This window comes from Apodemus sylvaticus, chromosome 9, assembly GCF_947179515.1.
Source record: "Apodemus sylvaticus chromosome 9, mApoSyl1.1, whole genome shotgun sequence".
In the NCBI taxonomy this organism is placed as follows: Eukaryota; Metazoa; Chordata; class Mammalia; order Rodentia; family Muridae; genus Apodemus; species Apodemus sylvaticus.
This window is the reverse complement of record NC_067480.1, coordinates 15,718,015-15,732,704: the sequence shown is the minus strand read 5'-3', so window position 1 is coordinate 15,732,704 and position 14,690 is coordinate 15,718,015. Positions and strand designations below refer to the sequence as shown.

General features: G+C 40.4%; 1 protein-coding gene across 9 annotated transcripts in view; it reads left to right on the top strand.

Annotated features, from left to right (window-relative positions):
• Pam (peptidylglycine alpha-amidating monooxygenase) overlaps positions 1-14,690 on the top strand; it is a 273,258-nt gene that overhangs the window by 156,065 nt on the left and 102,503 nt on the right. For all 9 annotated transcript variants that reach the window (XM_052192590.1, XM_052192587.1, XM_052192592.1 and 6 more), the window contains exons 6-7: positions 12,490-12,575; positions 13,847-13,930. In XM_052192590.1, coding sequence (XP_052048550.1) covers positions 12,490-12,575; positions 13,847-13,930 — 170 coding nt within the window. The remainder of the gene's footprint in view (positions 1-12,489; positions 12,576-13,846; positions 13,931-14,690) is intronic.

The following is a 14,690-nucleotide window of genomic DNA, read 5'->3' as shown; positions in this document are numbered from 1 at the left end:
AGAAGTGATTTTAATCACTCCTTTGAGCTGTCTATAGTGCCATGACTAATCAATAAGCCATTCTTAAATGCCTCTTCTAGAATGGCAGAGGATGATGTGTGTGGGGGTGGGGGGAGTTCTAGCGTGAATGTGTTTTCTGCACCTAGAAACACATTCTATAATTATATCTTGAAATTTCCCCTTTCACTGTGTTCTTCGGTGTTAATTGAAGATCTGTGGACTCTGAAAAATACCAATATATTCTCAGGCTCCTGCTTTTCACTGATGGCTGGGACCATTGTCGAATACTTAGCAGTCCAGAATGGCCACCATGTTTTGCCGTGCACCGTGGAGTGGCTTGTTTTGATATTCTGCTCCTAGATAATCATGTAGACAGATTTCTCCATGTATCCTAATATTCATTAGTGTGATGCGAGGCTTGCAGCAACTGCTTTCTAGTCATTTTTATAATAAACAATTGCAATATGTATTTGAAACTGGGAAAAGAAAGGGGCAATTAGTGGAAATCTCCATAGACCTAGTGTCATCAAAGCATTTGTTAATAGGCTTACGTTATTTGATGTAATGGGCATCTCACATAGGAACCAACCTCACGTGACTAGTTTTATATAAAAATGGAATCAGCAAATCACAGTTAATACCCTTTGCTATCAACATTATCATTTTATCTCTTTCATAAATTTTCATAAATAAAAATTCTCCATTACAAGGTTGTTCTTTGACAGTCTTGTCTGATTCTTATTCAACAAATAAGAATCCTTTATTTTGTAGGCTTTCAAAATATCCCTTCTGCAACTAGCAGTATAGTCTTTTAGTTTACAGAGTGATTCAAATAGCTAGAAGGGGTGTAAGCCCTTCAATGTGCTTTGGCTTCACCTTGCCTGGGAGGAATGATAAAGCCCTACAGCACTTAAAAGCTAGGACAATCCTAACTGCTAAAAATTATATAAGCGATAGTTCTGTTTGCCGGTTTCATACCAGAGGAGTATCAAAACAACTGCATTCTTTCGGCACTTTAGATATTTATTGATATACTTAAATGTAATATTTTGAAACTCTACTTTTATAGAAACTTTATGTATGCAATATACTGCCAAAGGGTTTAAAGTGTGTGTGTGTGGGGGGGGGGGTTGTATCAAAGGAAATGCCAGTGAGTGAAATTGGAATTGGAGGATGATTTCCGTGTCTCTGAATGTTGTTTTGCTAAAATTAGTGTTTGAAAGACAACAGACAGAAGTGAAAAAGTAGCAAGCCCACAGCCGGATGCCGCGTACTGGCTACTGAGCTTATTACATTTATTGATTTTTAGATATGTGCTCGGTCAGTCATAAACCATAAACCTTTATGCCAACGTGCCATAATTCTGTATGTATGCATTGCATACCTTCCAGGAGTCAGCTGAGAAAAGCGTGACTACCAGGCTTTGGAGATGTGCAGAGGTTGCCTCACCTCAAGCACATATCTGCTGTGCGGGGTCGGGTGCGATGCGCCGGTGACTAATTAGAATTGTGTGTAATGCTGAGTCCACATCATTTTAAATGTAATTTAAACTACTTGCCTGGTAGCGCGTTCCCATTTAATCTATAGATTTGTAATAATTGGCTGTGTAGCCATAAAACAAGGAAAATAATTGATGCTATTATTCATCTTCTTCTAGCCAAGCCCAAAGTCTTCATTTAACGTTTGGAAGTAGATATAGGAGCCGTTCAATATGCAAAGTAGAAGACAGGCATTAAGAGAGGCTGCTGTTCCCTCACTTTGGCTTCACAGTCTAGCCCTGCGTTCCAGTTAACGTTAATATAGATTCTTCTCTCCAGTACTTGGCAGGCCCCATTTCTCTCTTTAAAAAATTAGAATTCACTGCACTTCACGGGCTGAACACTTACTTCTAGGTTGCTTCAAAGGACATTTTCCCTCCCGCCCCCTTCGCAGGCACAGCAAGGGAGAGCCTGTGGAAGCTTTCTCCACATTCGCCTTCCTTCCCCCCCACCTCAGTCACACTAGCAGCAGAAATACGCCAGCATCAAAAGTTCTGGGATTCTCTGGGTAGCAAGATTCGTCATGTTCATTTTAGGTTGCAAATCTAGCATTCGACTCTTCTAAAATAGACGGTGTTTAGGTAAAGACTCTCCAACTCTCACATATATCTATACTGATTACTAATACTTAATAATATCAGTACCCATTTATGATCTAGGAAACTCTTCAGGGAGCACAAATCCAAGCACAGTCAAGCTTGGATTTCATGTTTTCTTCGTGCTGGTGAAATCTCCTTCTGTTGACCCTTCCCAGGTGCCTTTTTCACACGAGTTTTTGCTTTCACTACCAGCTCATTGACAAAAAGGCATGAGTCCTTAATATGGGAAGCATTTTTCCCTGAAATTATGAAGTTATAACTCACCCCCTGTCTTGAGGCAGTGTTTCCGATATGGAGGCCGAGAGCTGCTCTGATGTTTCACAGCGGAGTTACCCTCCTTTGCTCTCGGTAATTGCCTCGTTCTACTGTTCATTAAAATATATTTACAGTTATATTAAGTTTACATGAAAACAGTAGACACAGCATGAAGCAGTTTTCATTATGCAGTCACTTTAATTTTAAAGTTTTTTCCGCCCCTTCCACACGCATTCGAGTCTTTTGTGTCTCGTTCCAAATTAGCAGCTCACACTGTTAATGTGTCTAGTTAATTATATGCATGTGCACTTAAATTGCATACATTGATGTGAACCTTTTAATATACTGTGGGGTGGTCTCTTTATAGTTCGAGTGGGCCCGATGCTCAGTTCCAAATTAACATACCTCTGGAGGATGCAAACCGAGATCAGCTGATGGAGCAGCCTGTCTGATGACCCAAGAAGGCAGGGTACCTGTCAGACGTAACCTAATACCTCTGGTTGCCGTCTGTTAATGCAAAAGACAATTAGCCCATCAGGGATGGAAGGTGAGGGGTGGGGGAAGGCAGGAGCAAAGGGGGCAGGAGTACGATTTGCTGGACTGTGAGTGAGCTCCAATGTGTAAGCACAGCAGGTGTGTTGGCTGAATTTGAGCCCAAGCAAGTGCTCCACTACTTGTCCTATCTCCAGTCCCTCTTTTAGGGATGAAAAGAAAGTGTAGCTTAGAAACTGCTGAATGCCCCCAAAACTAGAAGAGAGTGCTGGATGCCCTGACAGGAGTATTACAGAGGCCTGTGAGCTGCCACATAGGTAACGGGAACCAAGTCAAACTGAGATTCTTCCTAAGAGCAGGAAGGTCTCTTAACTGCCAAGCTGCCTCTGTGCCCTCGAATGCTTTTTCATTAATATTATTTTAATTTGTTTTTGCCATTTGTGATTGTAGGGTTCTACAATTTCTATTCTGCTGAGTGCGGACTTTGGTGCTTAAACAAATTAGGGCAAACTAAGATTTTTTTCCCTTCAAAATATTGGGTGAATTGGGGTGCTAATATAGAGAACGGTGACTACAGATACTAATTATGTGCTACATCCTTCAAGAAGATGAGGGAGTTTGTTTCAGAAGTTTGATAAATGTTTTGAATGTTCAAGGGGACACATGTGTGTAACCCAATTTAAACATCAAATATTTCATGGCGCTGCACTAACACGCACATTTTTATTTCATTTGTGTATCAGTTGAATTGTTTCCATGACCCAAAACACCATTATGACAAAAATACAGAATAATATAAATTGGGAAAAAAACCAAGATATTAGGTTGTTAGTGGACTTTAAATGTACCACCAGCCATGTGCTGGGATATGGTTGTCTGTGCATAGCTGAAACTATTTTTAGTTCTTATAATTAAATTTTTATTTTAAAACTATTGCTAGTGACACTTATGACCAGCTCAACTTTAAAAATCAAAGAGAGTTGCTACAAGCTGTTTGATGTTTTTTTAAAAAGGGAGAATCCCAGCCTTCTAAAGGAGGCCATTTCCAGCTGTTCTAACTTAGCATCTTGCTCAAGCCAAAGCAATAGAGTGCCTCTGAAGAATTAGCTTAAATCCCTTTCAACTGCTTCTATTTATTAGCCACCTGCTGTGTCTCTTTAAATGCCACCATCTCCATAGGGTTATAGATGCTGATGCAATGCCAGGGAAGAGTGAACACAGCTAGAGCACATGTATCCTGTGTGTTGACACTCCCCTCCGTTACTCATCTAAATGCCTTATCCTGGAGATGATGCTTCCTAGATAACAGAGAGCCAGGTGTGCGCGTGCATACTGCCTTCTGCAGCCTTTCTGCAGCCTGGTTGCTCCTCCTCGCACACTCCATAGCAGCAATCAACGTGGTTTCTGCCCTACTTTCTTTGTCTCTTCCTCCGTAAGAAACTTCTAAAAATTCAACAAATTCAACGTCCGTCGCCTCCAAAACCCATACCATCCTTCATTTTGGGCACCATATGATGTGCATTTAAGTACAGTATTTTGTCACAAGTTTCTTCTGGACTAGAATGAACTGGCTTCCCTTTATTCATTATGCATTTATTTAGAAAGAGTCTCTACTCCTTGATGACCTTAAGCTGATTCTTTTCCTCCATCTCTTGCGTGCTAGGATCAAACCATCTAGTCATGTTACCTTACAGATTGGACAGTTGCCCTCTTAAAAGCTAGGCAAGATCTCTACCCACTGAGCTATATCCTCAGCTAACCACTTCCTTTCTGTTACCTTAATATTGTAAGTGAGTTATGTTAGGATAGAAAACATATTATCTCTGGTTAAAATACAATTGGCATCTGCTGCAACTCTGAGTCAACAATGATTATATTTCCTGGCTAGTGATTTTAGTTGTGTGTTTTGGAGGTGATGGTAGGAGCTCTTTAGCATCTATTGAATGCTAGTGCCATGCTTATAAACATTTTGATAGTTTCCACAAAATACGCCACACGCAAGGGGCATAGGGTGGGCTAGAGAGATGGTTCAGCAGTTAAGAGCACTAGATGTTCTGGAGGATCCAGGTTCAATTCCCAGCATGCACACAGCAGCTCACAACTGTCGGCAGCTCCAGTTCCAAAGGATCAGGCATTCTCTTCGACATCATCACCGAAAAACTGCCCCACAACACATCAAATATTTTTAGTGGAACATGCTGAGTGGTGTTTGGCAGCTGAGTTAAACAAAGTAGTGACGCTGTACCATCTAACATAAGTATCGTGGGTTCAGATTTTGCCTCAGCATGTATCACAGACACTAGTTAACTATCTTAACCTGTATTGGTGCTTCTTTATCCGTTAAACGGGGCTTCTAACGCTGCCTTATTAGCTATGAAAAGAAGAAGCGCTGAGATATGCATGGCTTGCTCCCTGTGCTGCCTGCATAGCAGAGATGGCCTTTTTCAGACTGAGAATTGTGCTGCATACCCTCTGTTCTTGCAAACGTTATTGCCTCTCTCACTGGGTTGTGGGGATCCTGTCAGAGGTAGTTCCTGTGATGTTGTTCTTCAAACCGCTACCAGACTTATTTAGTTTTCTGGCTACACGCTCTTTGATTTACTGTGTGAATGCGCAACTTCTACAGACCTCCTGAAGTTCCCATGGGATTATCTGAATTCGCAAAAGTACTCTATTGGTTATAAGGCACCCGTTAATGATATTGGAGATTTAACTAGGACCAGTGCAATTTAGAAAGGTAATAATATCCCGCCCACAGTATTTATTACATTGTGCTTCTCAAAAAATAAAAATTAAATAAAAATAACAACAAACAAGCCCCCCAAAAACTCTTAATTTTTCTGGCTATGTTTGCTAGATAGCTAATATATTACAGTTTGAATTTAAGGCCCACCTGTATTGGTTTCTCTTCCTGTTGCTGTGATATGATTCCCTTCCAAAGGTAACTCAAGGGAAAAGGACTCATCTTAAATCACAAGTCAAGCAAACAGCCCTGTGGCATCACGTCTACAGTCAGAAACAGAGTGCTGAATGCTAGCTCTCAGTTCATTCTATCCATTTCATATATAGTCCAGGATCCGTGCCCGGGATAGGGTGCAAACAGCAGGGAAGACGACATCAAATCACCTTATCAAAATCATTCCTCACAGGGGTGCCCAGAGGCTGAATTAACCCACTCGGTTGTGCCAGTAGCTGTTTCCAAGGCAATTCAGATTCTGTCAGATTGACAGTTAATACTGACTGTCCCCAAGCCATACAGGACTTGACAATTTGGGCTTTATTATTTTAGCCAAAAGAGATGATAAGGTGTCATTGCCTACCTCACTGGCCTAAGCAACCTTAGGTGTCCAACAGCCTTTAGCAAATTATAACCAGTGAGTGTTTGAACGGTTACTCAGAGGATCCAACATGATGGGCTTGCTCTCTTCAGAGCTTGGCACAATCAGAACATATTCCTGCCATCCGAAAGGGCCCCTGTGGATTAGAGGTGAAAAGGCTTCCACAGGGTGAGTCCAGGAATCCAGAACCATCTTAATTTCAAATGTTATTGTGGCCCTGCCCTTTAAGCCAGCAAGGCCGTTGTTTTATTTATGGAATGTGAAACTGTTTTGTGCCACTAGGTTCTGTCAACTGCGAAACTCATCTCTCCTGACATCCCATTTTATTGTTCTCCTTTAGTTCTCTCGTGCATTAGGTTTAAGATTATTTTCAGTATCCTGATATCTTTCTGTGAGCCATCATTACTTAATCATGAATTTAATATACATATACATATACAAATACATATACATGTATATATACATAATTATACATACACAATACATATACATATACATATACATAATCACATACATATACATGTACATGTACATATGCATATACATGCACATCATGCACATCATACACAGCGTATACATATGCATATGCATATACCTATACATTATATATATATCATATACAACATACAACAGACACATCATGTACAACATATACATATATACGCATATATACACATACACATACACACACATACACATATACATATACACATACACATACATACACATACACATATACACACATACACATACATATTCATAAACATAGACATAATCACATACATAATACATATACATGATCACATACATATACATAATCACATACACATACATATACATCATACACATCATATACATATACACATATTCACATATAGATACAGATATATGGAAGGTGTTTTAATAAAACCAACATTTTGAAGAAGGAAATGGAAGAAGACCTCAAAAAATGAAAAAACCTCCCATGCTCACAGATCGACAGGATTAATATAGTTAAAATGGCCATTTTGCCAAAAGCAATATACAGATTCAATACCCATCAAAATCCCAACTCAATTCTTCACAGAGTTAGAAAGAGCAATCCTCAAATTCATCTGGAATAACAAAAAACCCAGGATAGCTAAAACTATTCTCAACAATAAAAGAAATTCTGGGGGCATCAGTATCCCTAACCTCAAGCAATACTACAGAGCAATAGTGTTAAAAACTGCATGGTATTGGTACAGTGACAGGCAGGCGGATCAATGGAACAGGATTGAAGATCCAGAAATGAACCCACACACCTATGGCCACTTGATCCTCGACAAAGAGGCTGAAAACATCCAATGGAAAAAAGATAGCCTTTTCAACAAATGGTGCTGGTTCAACTGGAGGTCAGCATGCAGAAGAATGGGATTTGATCCATCCTTGTCTCCTTGTACTAAGCTCAAATCCAAATGGATCAAGGACCTCCACATAGAGCCAGACACTCTGAAGCTAATAGAAAAGAAACTGGGGAAGACCCTTGAGGACATCGGTACATGGAGAAAATTTCTGAACAGAATACCAATAGTGTATGCTGTAAGATCAAGAATTGACAAATGGGACCTCATAAAATTACAAAGTTTCTGTAAGGCAAAGGACACCATCAAAGGGGCAAATCGGCAACCAACAAATTGGGAAAAGATCTTCACCAACCCTACATCAGATAGAGGGCTAATATCCAATATATATAAAGAACTCAAGAAGTTAGACTCCACAAAACCAAATAACCCTATTAAAAAATGGAGTACAGAGTTAAACAAAGAATTTTCACCTGAAGAACTTCGGATGGCAGAGACGCATCTTAAAAAATGCTCAACTTCATTACCCATTAGGGAAATGCAAATCAAAACAACCCTGAGATTTCACCTTACACCAGTCAAAATGGCTAAAAATTAGGCCATTTTTAAAGATTAAAAATTCAGGAGACAGCAGATGTTGGCAAGGATGTGGAGAAAGAGGAACACTCCTCCACTGCTGGTGGGGTTGCAAGTTGGTACAACCACTCTGGAAATTAGTCTGGCGGTTCCTCCAAAAACTGGGCACCTCACTCCCAGAAGATCCTGCTATACCACTCCTGGGCATATATCCAGAAGATTCCCCAGCATAAAATAAGGATACATGTTCCACTATGTTCATAGCAGCCCTATTTATAATTGCCAGATGCTGGAAAGAACCCAGGTATCCCTCAACAGAAGAGTGGATGCAAAAAATGTGGTATATCTACACAATGGAGTACTATTCATCCATTAGAAACAATGAATTCATGAAATTCTTAGGCAAATGGATGGAGTTAGAGAACATCATACTAAGTGAGGTAACCCAGACTCAAAAGATGAATCATGGTATGCACTCACTAATAAGTGGATATTAACCTAGAAAACTGGAATACCAAAAACATAATCCACACATGAAATGAGGTACAAGAAGAACGGAGGAGTGGGCCCTTGTTCTGGAAAGACTCAGTAAAGCAGTATAGGGCAAAACTGGAACAGGGAGGTGGGAAGGGTTGGGTGAGAAAACAGGGGGAGGGAAGAGGGCTGATGGGACTTTCGGGGAGTGGGGTTCTAGAAAAGGGGAAATCATTTGAAATGTAAATAAAAATATATCGAATAAAAAAATTAAAAAAATAAATAAAATAAAACCAACAATTTAAAACAGTTATTTCATGTGTATGGGTACTTTGCTTGCATGCATGTCTGTACAAGCAAAACCTGTGTACAGTACCCACAGAGGTAAGAACACAACCAAACTCAGGTCCTTGGGAAGAATAGTGAGTACTTTTGACCAGTGAGCCATCTCTCCAGCCACAAGCTAGATTTTTATTTTTATTTTTATTTTGATCAGTATGTACGTATGTATGTAGGTAGGTTGGTATGCAGGAGTCTATGGAAGCCAGAAGAATTTGTTTGATGGCCACAAGCTGGAATTGTGAGTGATTGTGAATACAATGTGTGTACTAGAAACCAAACTTAGGTTTTCTGGAAGAACCGTGTGTATCCTTAACCTCTTAGCGAAGTCTGTAGTCCCAAGATCAATTTTTGAAGTTGTTATTCTATCAGATCTGACAAAGGCAGGATGTGAAATCGTTTGACTTTGTGATTCCCCTGAAATTTGATTTTAGAACCACGTGTACACATTGCATCTCTGGGTATGACAACATCAATAATAGTTTATCTTCGTATGGTATTCTCTGTCTGTCAATCAGTGTCATGCATTGTGATGAAAGAAGGAGTGACGGCCAGGGCTGTCAACTGTGGCTTAGCTCTGTGACCTTTGGACTTGCTTGTACTGAGTGACTTAGTTTCAAAGTGCAGTCAGTTCTCAGTATTCCTAAGACAGTGAAGAGAAGTCAGGCAAGCATTGACTCAAACCGTATTGGTGCTTATATTTTGCTTTTATTGTAAAATATTTAGTATGTGACAGTGCAGTATCCTACTCAGCTGAGTTATTTACATGCCTGAATGTGTAAAGCAAATGAAGCAAGCTGTACCTCCTGTTGCTGACTGTCATGTCAGGGACCATGAATACAGAGTGGAAAACATAGCCTCAAACCTCAGGTGCCTCCCTTCCCTACCTAGAGCAATTAGACAACATAAGAGGTCAAAGGGATACAAATTGGAAAGGAAGAAGTCAAACTATCACTATTTGCAGATGATATGATAGTATACTTAAGTGACCCTAAAAACTCTACTAGAGAACTCCTATACCTGATAAACAACTTCAGCAAAGTGGCTGGCTACAAAATCAATGCAAGCAAATCAGTAGCCTTTATATATTCAAAGGATAAGCAAACGGAGAAAGAAATTAGGGAAATGACTCCCTTCACAATAGCTACAAACAGCATAAAGTATCTTGGGGTGACTCTAACCAAACAAGTGAAAGACCTATATGACAAGAACTTCAGATCTCTGAAGAAGGAAATCGAAGAAGATCTCAGAAAATGGAAAAATCTTCCATGTTCGTGGATTGGCAGGATTAATATAGTTAAAATGGCCATCTTGCCAAAGGCAATCTACAGATTCAATGCTATCCCCATAAAAATCCCAACCCAGTTCTTCATAGAGCTAGAAAGAGCAATTCTCAAATCCATCTGGAATAACAAAAAACCCAGGATAGCTAAAACTATTCTTAACAGTAAAAGAACTTCAGGGGGATTCAGTATCCCAGACTTTAAACTTTACTACAGAGCAATAGTGATAAAAACTGCATGGTATTGGTACAATGTCAGGCAAGCGGGTCAATAGAATAGGATTGAAGACCCAGAAATGAACCCACACACCTATGGTCACTTGATCTTCGACCAAGGAGCTGAAAGCATCCAGTGGAAAAAAGATAGTCTTTTCAACAAATGGTGCTGGTTCAATTGGAGATCAGCATGCAGAAGAATGCAAATTGATCCATTCTTATCTCCTTGTACTGAGCTCAACTCCAAATGTATCAAGGACCTCCACATAAAACCTGACACACTGAAACTAATTGAAAAGAAACTGGGGAAGACCCTGGAGGACATGGGCACAGGGGAAAAGTTCCTGAATAGAACACTAATAGCTTATGCTCTAAGATCAAGAATTGACAAATGGGACCTCATAAAACTACAAAGTTTCTGTAAGGCAAAGGACACTGTCAAAAGGACAAAATGTCAACTAACAGATTGGGAAAGGATCTTCACCAACCCTAAATCCGACAGAGGGCTAATATCTAATATATACAAAGAACTCAAGAAGGTAGAACCCAGAGAACCAAATAATCCCATTAAAAAATGGGGTACGGAGCTAAACAAAGAATTTTCACATGAAGAACTTCGGAGGTCTCTCATTCTTAATGCTGAGAGATAATAGCACTATCTGTGCTGATATCCTTATCCCACCTCCAACAAGAATTTGTGCCTTTGAGGTTGAAGGAGAGATGGGCTTAGCAGTGCTTCCTGTGTAGGTAACCTGTGTACGTCCAGCACTGTAGGCTCAGCCCCTAACCTGTTTAAGATGCCATAAAAATCAAGCCTTTCCAGTCTCTCCAGACCACAGGTGGTGCGTACTTTCTGTCTGTGAGCCAGCTACCGCCAACAAAGCTGTATTTGTCTTTGTTCTTGATAGTTTCCAACCTTTACGATTGGTTTAATTTCCTGCCTCTGACCTTGTTTGGCCCCAATTTTCCAAAACACAAACATAAACGCATTATAAAAAAATAATGTAGCCTGAACATGTTTTAAACAAATCTAATTCAAGGACAGGACGAAACTGGGAGTTATAATATTGTTAGAAACAATGCAATTTGCCATCAACTTATCGTATATTAAATTAGGTAGACCAGATGTCTTGACTATGCGAGTTACTGTATATCACTACTATAGCCCTGTCAAAGAGGTTTTCATATGTAAGCTGATGGATTCTCAAGGGATGATAAATATCCAGGAAGTACAGTTGTTAGAGGTGGTCCAGAAGGGTGGTCCAGGGGTGGAAAGAAGATGGGCTTTTTTGTGCTCGAGGCTATCCTTACCATACATCTCACCATACATGCCTGTCCTCACTGGGTTTTTATAAAGTGAGTGTTTTATTAAATAGTGCATTACATCAAATAGTACCTTAATTTATAAAGAGCTTTCCACTTGTATCTCATTTGATTCACAGAGGAAAAACATCTCCGCATTATAGAGAAAACTGAAACAGAAAACTAAATGACGCTGTACCACATGAAATGATGTATAAATGCAAGCCGGTGTTCACTGTCTTTTTAAAGTGTGTGTGTGTGTGTGTGTGTGTGTGTGTGTGTGTGTGTGTGTGTAATATAGTGTAGTCAAAGGCCCAAAGTGTGCACATACTTTATCTTCCTGGGGGAACACAATTGTGGGTGTGGCCGAAATGTATTGACAACATCACCTCCCCAATCCCCAGAGTGCAAACATTGTTGCTGTTCTTGGTCTCTGTCTAGGGACCCACAGCAATAGCCTTGGCTTGTGCAGTGCCATGTTTGGAGTTATGTCAGGCTGACTACCTCATCACAGAGAATGCATTTCACATAGGATGTATCCAGATCCAGGCTGAACATCTGCAACATGGGATTGTTTCTCCTCCCTGTTCAGGTGTTTTTTCCATGCAGAAATTGCTACAGCCTTCCTTTAGATATTAAGCCTAAGAATACAATGACTATATATTGATGTGTCTGATTTTAAAATACCTGCCCAAATACAGAGCAGTTTATGGATTTCACGACCTACATAGTCATCACAGCTACTTTTTCTTTCAGGTTTTGTGATGAAGGAACTTGTGCAGACAAAGCCAATATTCTATATGCCTGGGCAAGAAATGCTCCTCCCACCCGGCTCCCTAAAGGTACGTTAGAAATGTCGTGGAGAGTCTAACTCGCATGCATCAGCTTTAGTCAGCTCTAAAAAGAAAAACCATTGCCAATGCTCCATATTGCAGTTTCTCACTAAAAGTGCCAGCGTCACCTACTTTGTACTGAAAGGTAGTTGGCTACTTTTCCTTACCTCTTTGGTAAGTAGTTTGCCCTCTCAACAGTTTGGATCACCTTGGAAAATAATCAAGTATACCGCAAGCCACCTTTGGCCTGAGGCACATCAGCTCTCGACAGCAAGAATATTTTATGAACCGAGAGAGACCTAGAAATTAAATAAATTGCTGTTTCAGCATCAATTTTTTTTTTAAAGTCCTGGGACCTAGGTATTTAATGTAATGCCAAGCCTTTCTGACTCTGCCTGAAAATTGTTGATAGCTTCCAATGTCTGAAAGAACTGCCTAGACCCTCTCTTTTTGCCTCAATGCTTCATCATAATGTCAAAGAAGGCATGATTCTGTTGCAGAATGCATGTGCTGTGGTCCGAAGATGGTTTGAGGATTCATACATCCAGTCCACCCTTCCTAGCTCATGTCCTCAGGACTAACTGAACTTTCCTTTGCATTGCTTCAAATCAGCCTGAGAACTGTGTCTGCAGGCTGCCATGTACCCAACAGGCCTAAGCATCTCAGAAGGTCTGACACGGATGTGTTATTTTGAGAACAGACGCCTTTTCTCAATCTGTGAATAGAATGTCTGTGTGTCTTCAACACATCCTTAACAAACTCCATATAAACAGTAAGGCCATTCACAGACACCTGGACTTTGTGATCTAGTTGGCAACTCGTTTTCTCTCTGTCCCTTGTGAAGGCTCTGTTGTTATATGGGAAGGAAAATAGTCACTCTAGGATAGTCCTAACATCCTAGCTCCTATAATCAGTTAGAAAATAAAAAATTTTATGAATATTTATTAAACAAAAAGTAGAGTCCTTTTGTATGTTTGCTAAATCGTCAACAACAGGAACAGAATTTTGTTCCACTGCTCCTTTCAAAATGAGTGATCTGTTTGGCTAAAAGACCAGGGACCACTCTGGTTAAAATTGGGAACTGTGATTAGATTCTCTCCAAGTTTTGGTTTAACATTCTGGCCAATGGAGTTTCTTTCATCTTCTATATGCTGATTTTATATGGCATGAGTCATTTTTCTTTCTGTGTATTTCGTTACCAGCAGCCCAAAATTTCCACTGTAATTCATTTAAGCGCCAGTTTCTACAATGACAGTTTGTCTTGCTTTGTAACTATTTAGGTGTTGGATTCAGAGTTGGTGGAGAAACTGGAAGCAAATACTTCGTCCTTCAGGTTCACTATGGGGATATTAGTGCTTTCCGAGGTAAGTTTAGAAATGTAGAATTGAGTGATATGTTCAATACATTTTTACTTAAATCAGATGTGCAATTTTTTATAAACAATATTTCTTTGTTAATTTATTTATTTATTTATATCCCATATTTTATCCCCCATCTACCCTCCGACTGTTCCACATCCCATACGTCTTCCCCATCCTCCTGTCTCCATGAGGAAATCCCTATCCCTCCACCCCACCAGACCTCTAAATTCCCTGGGGCCTCCAGTCTCTTAGGTGCATCCTCTCTGAATGAACACAGACCCAGCAGTCCTCTACTGTATGTGTGTTGGGGGCCTCATAACAGCTGGTGTTTGCTGCCTGTTTAGTGGTCCAGAGTTTGAGAGATCTTGGGTGTCCAGGTTAATTGAGACTACTGGTCTTCCTACAGGGACGCCCTCCTCTTCAGCTTCTCCTAGCTTTCCTGGGGACAACCACAGGAGTCAGCAGCTTCTGTCCACTGGTTGGGTGCAAATATCTGCATCTGACTCTTTGAGCTGCTTGTTGGGTCTTCTGGAGTGCAGTCATGCTAGGTCCCTTTTTGTGAGTGCCTCAGTAATAGTGTCAGGCCTTGGGATCTCCAGTTGACCTGGATCCCACTTTGGGCCTGTGGCTGTCCCTTCGTTTCCTCAGGCTCCTCTCTGTTTCCATCCCTGTAGTTCTTTCAGATAGGAACACTTATTGGTCAGAGTTATGCCTGTGGGATGCCCCCCTCTCATTTGTAGCCCTGTCTTCCTGCTGGTGGGAG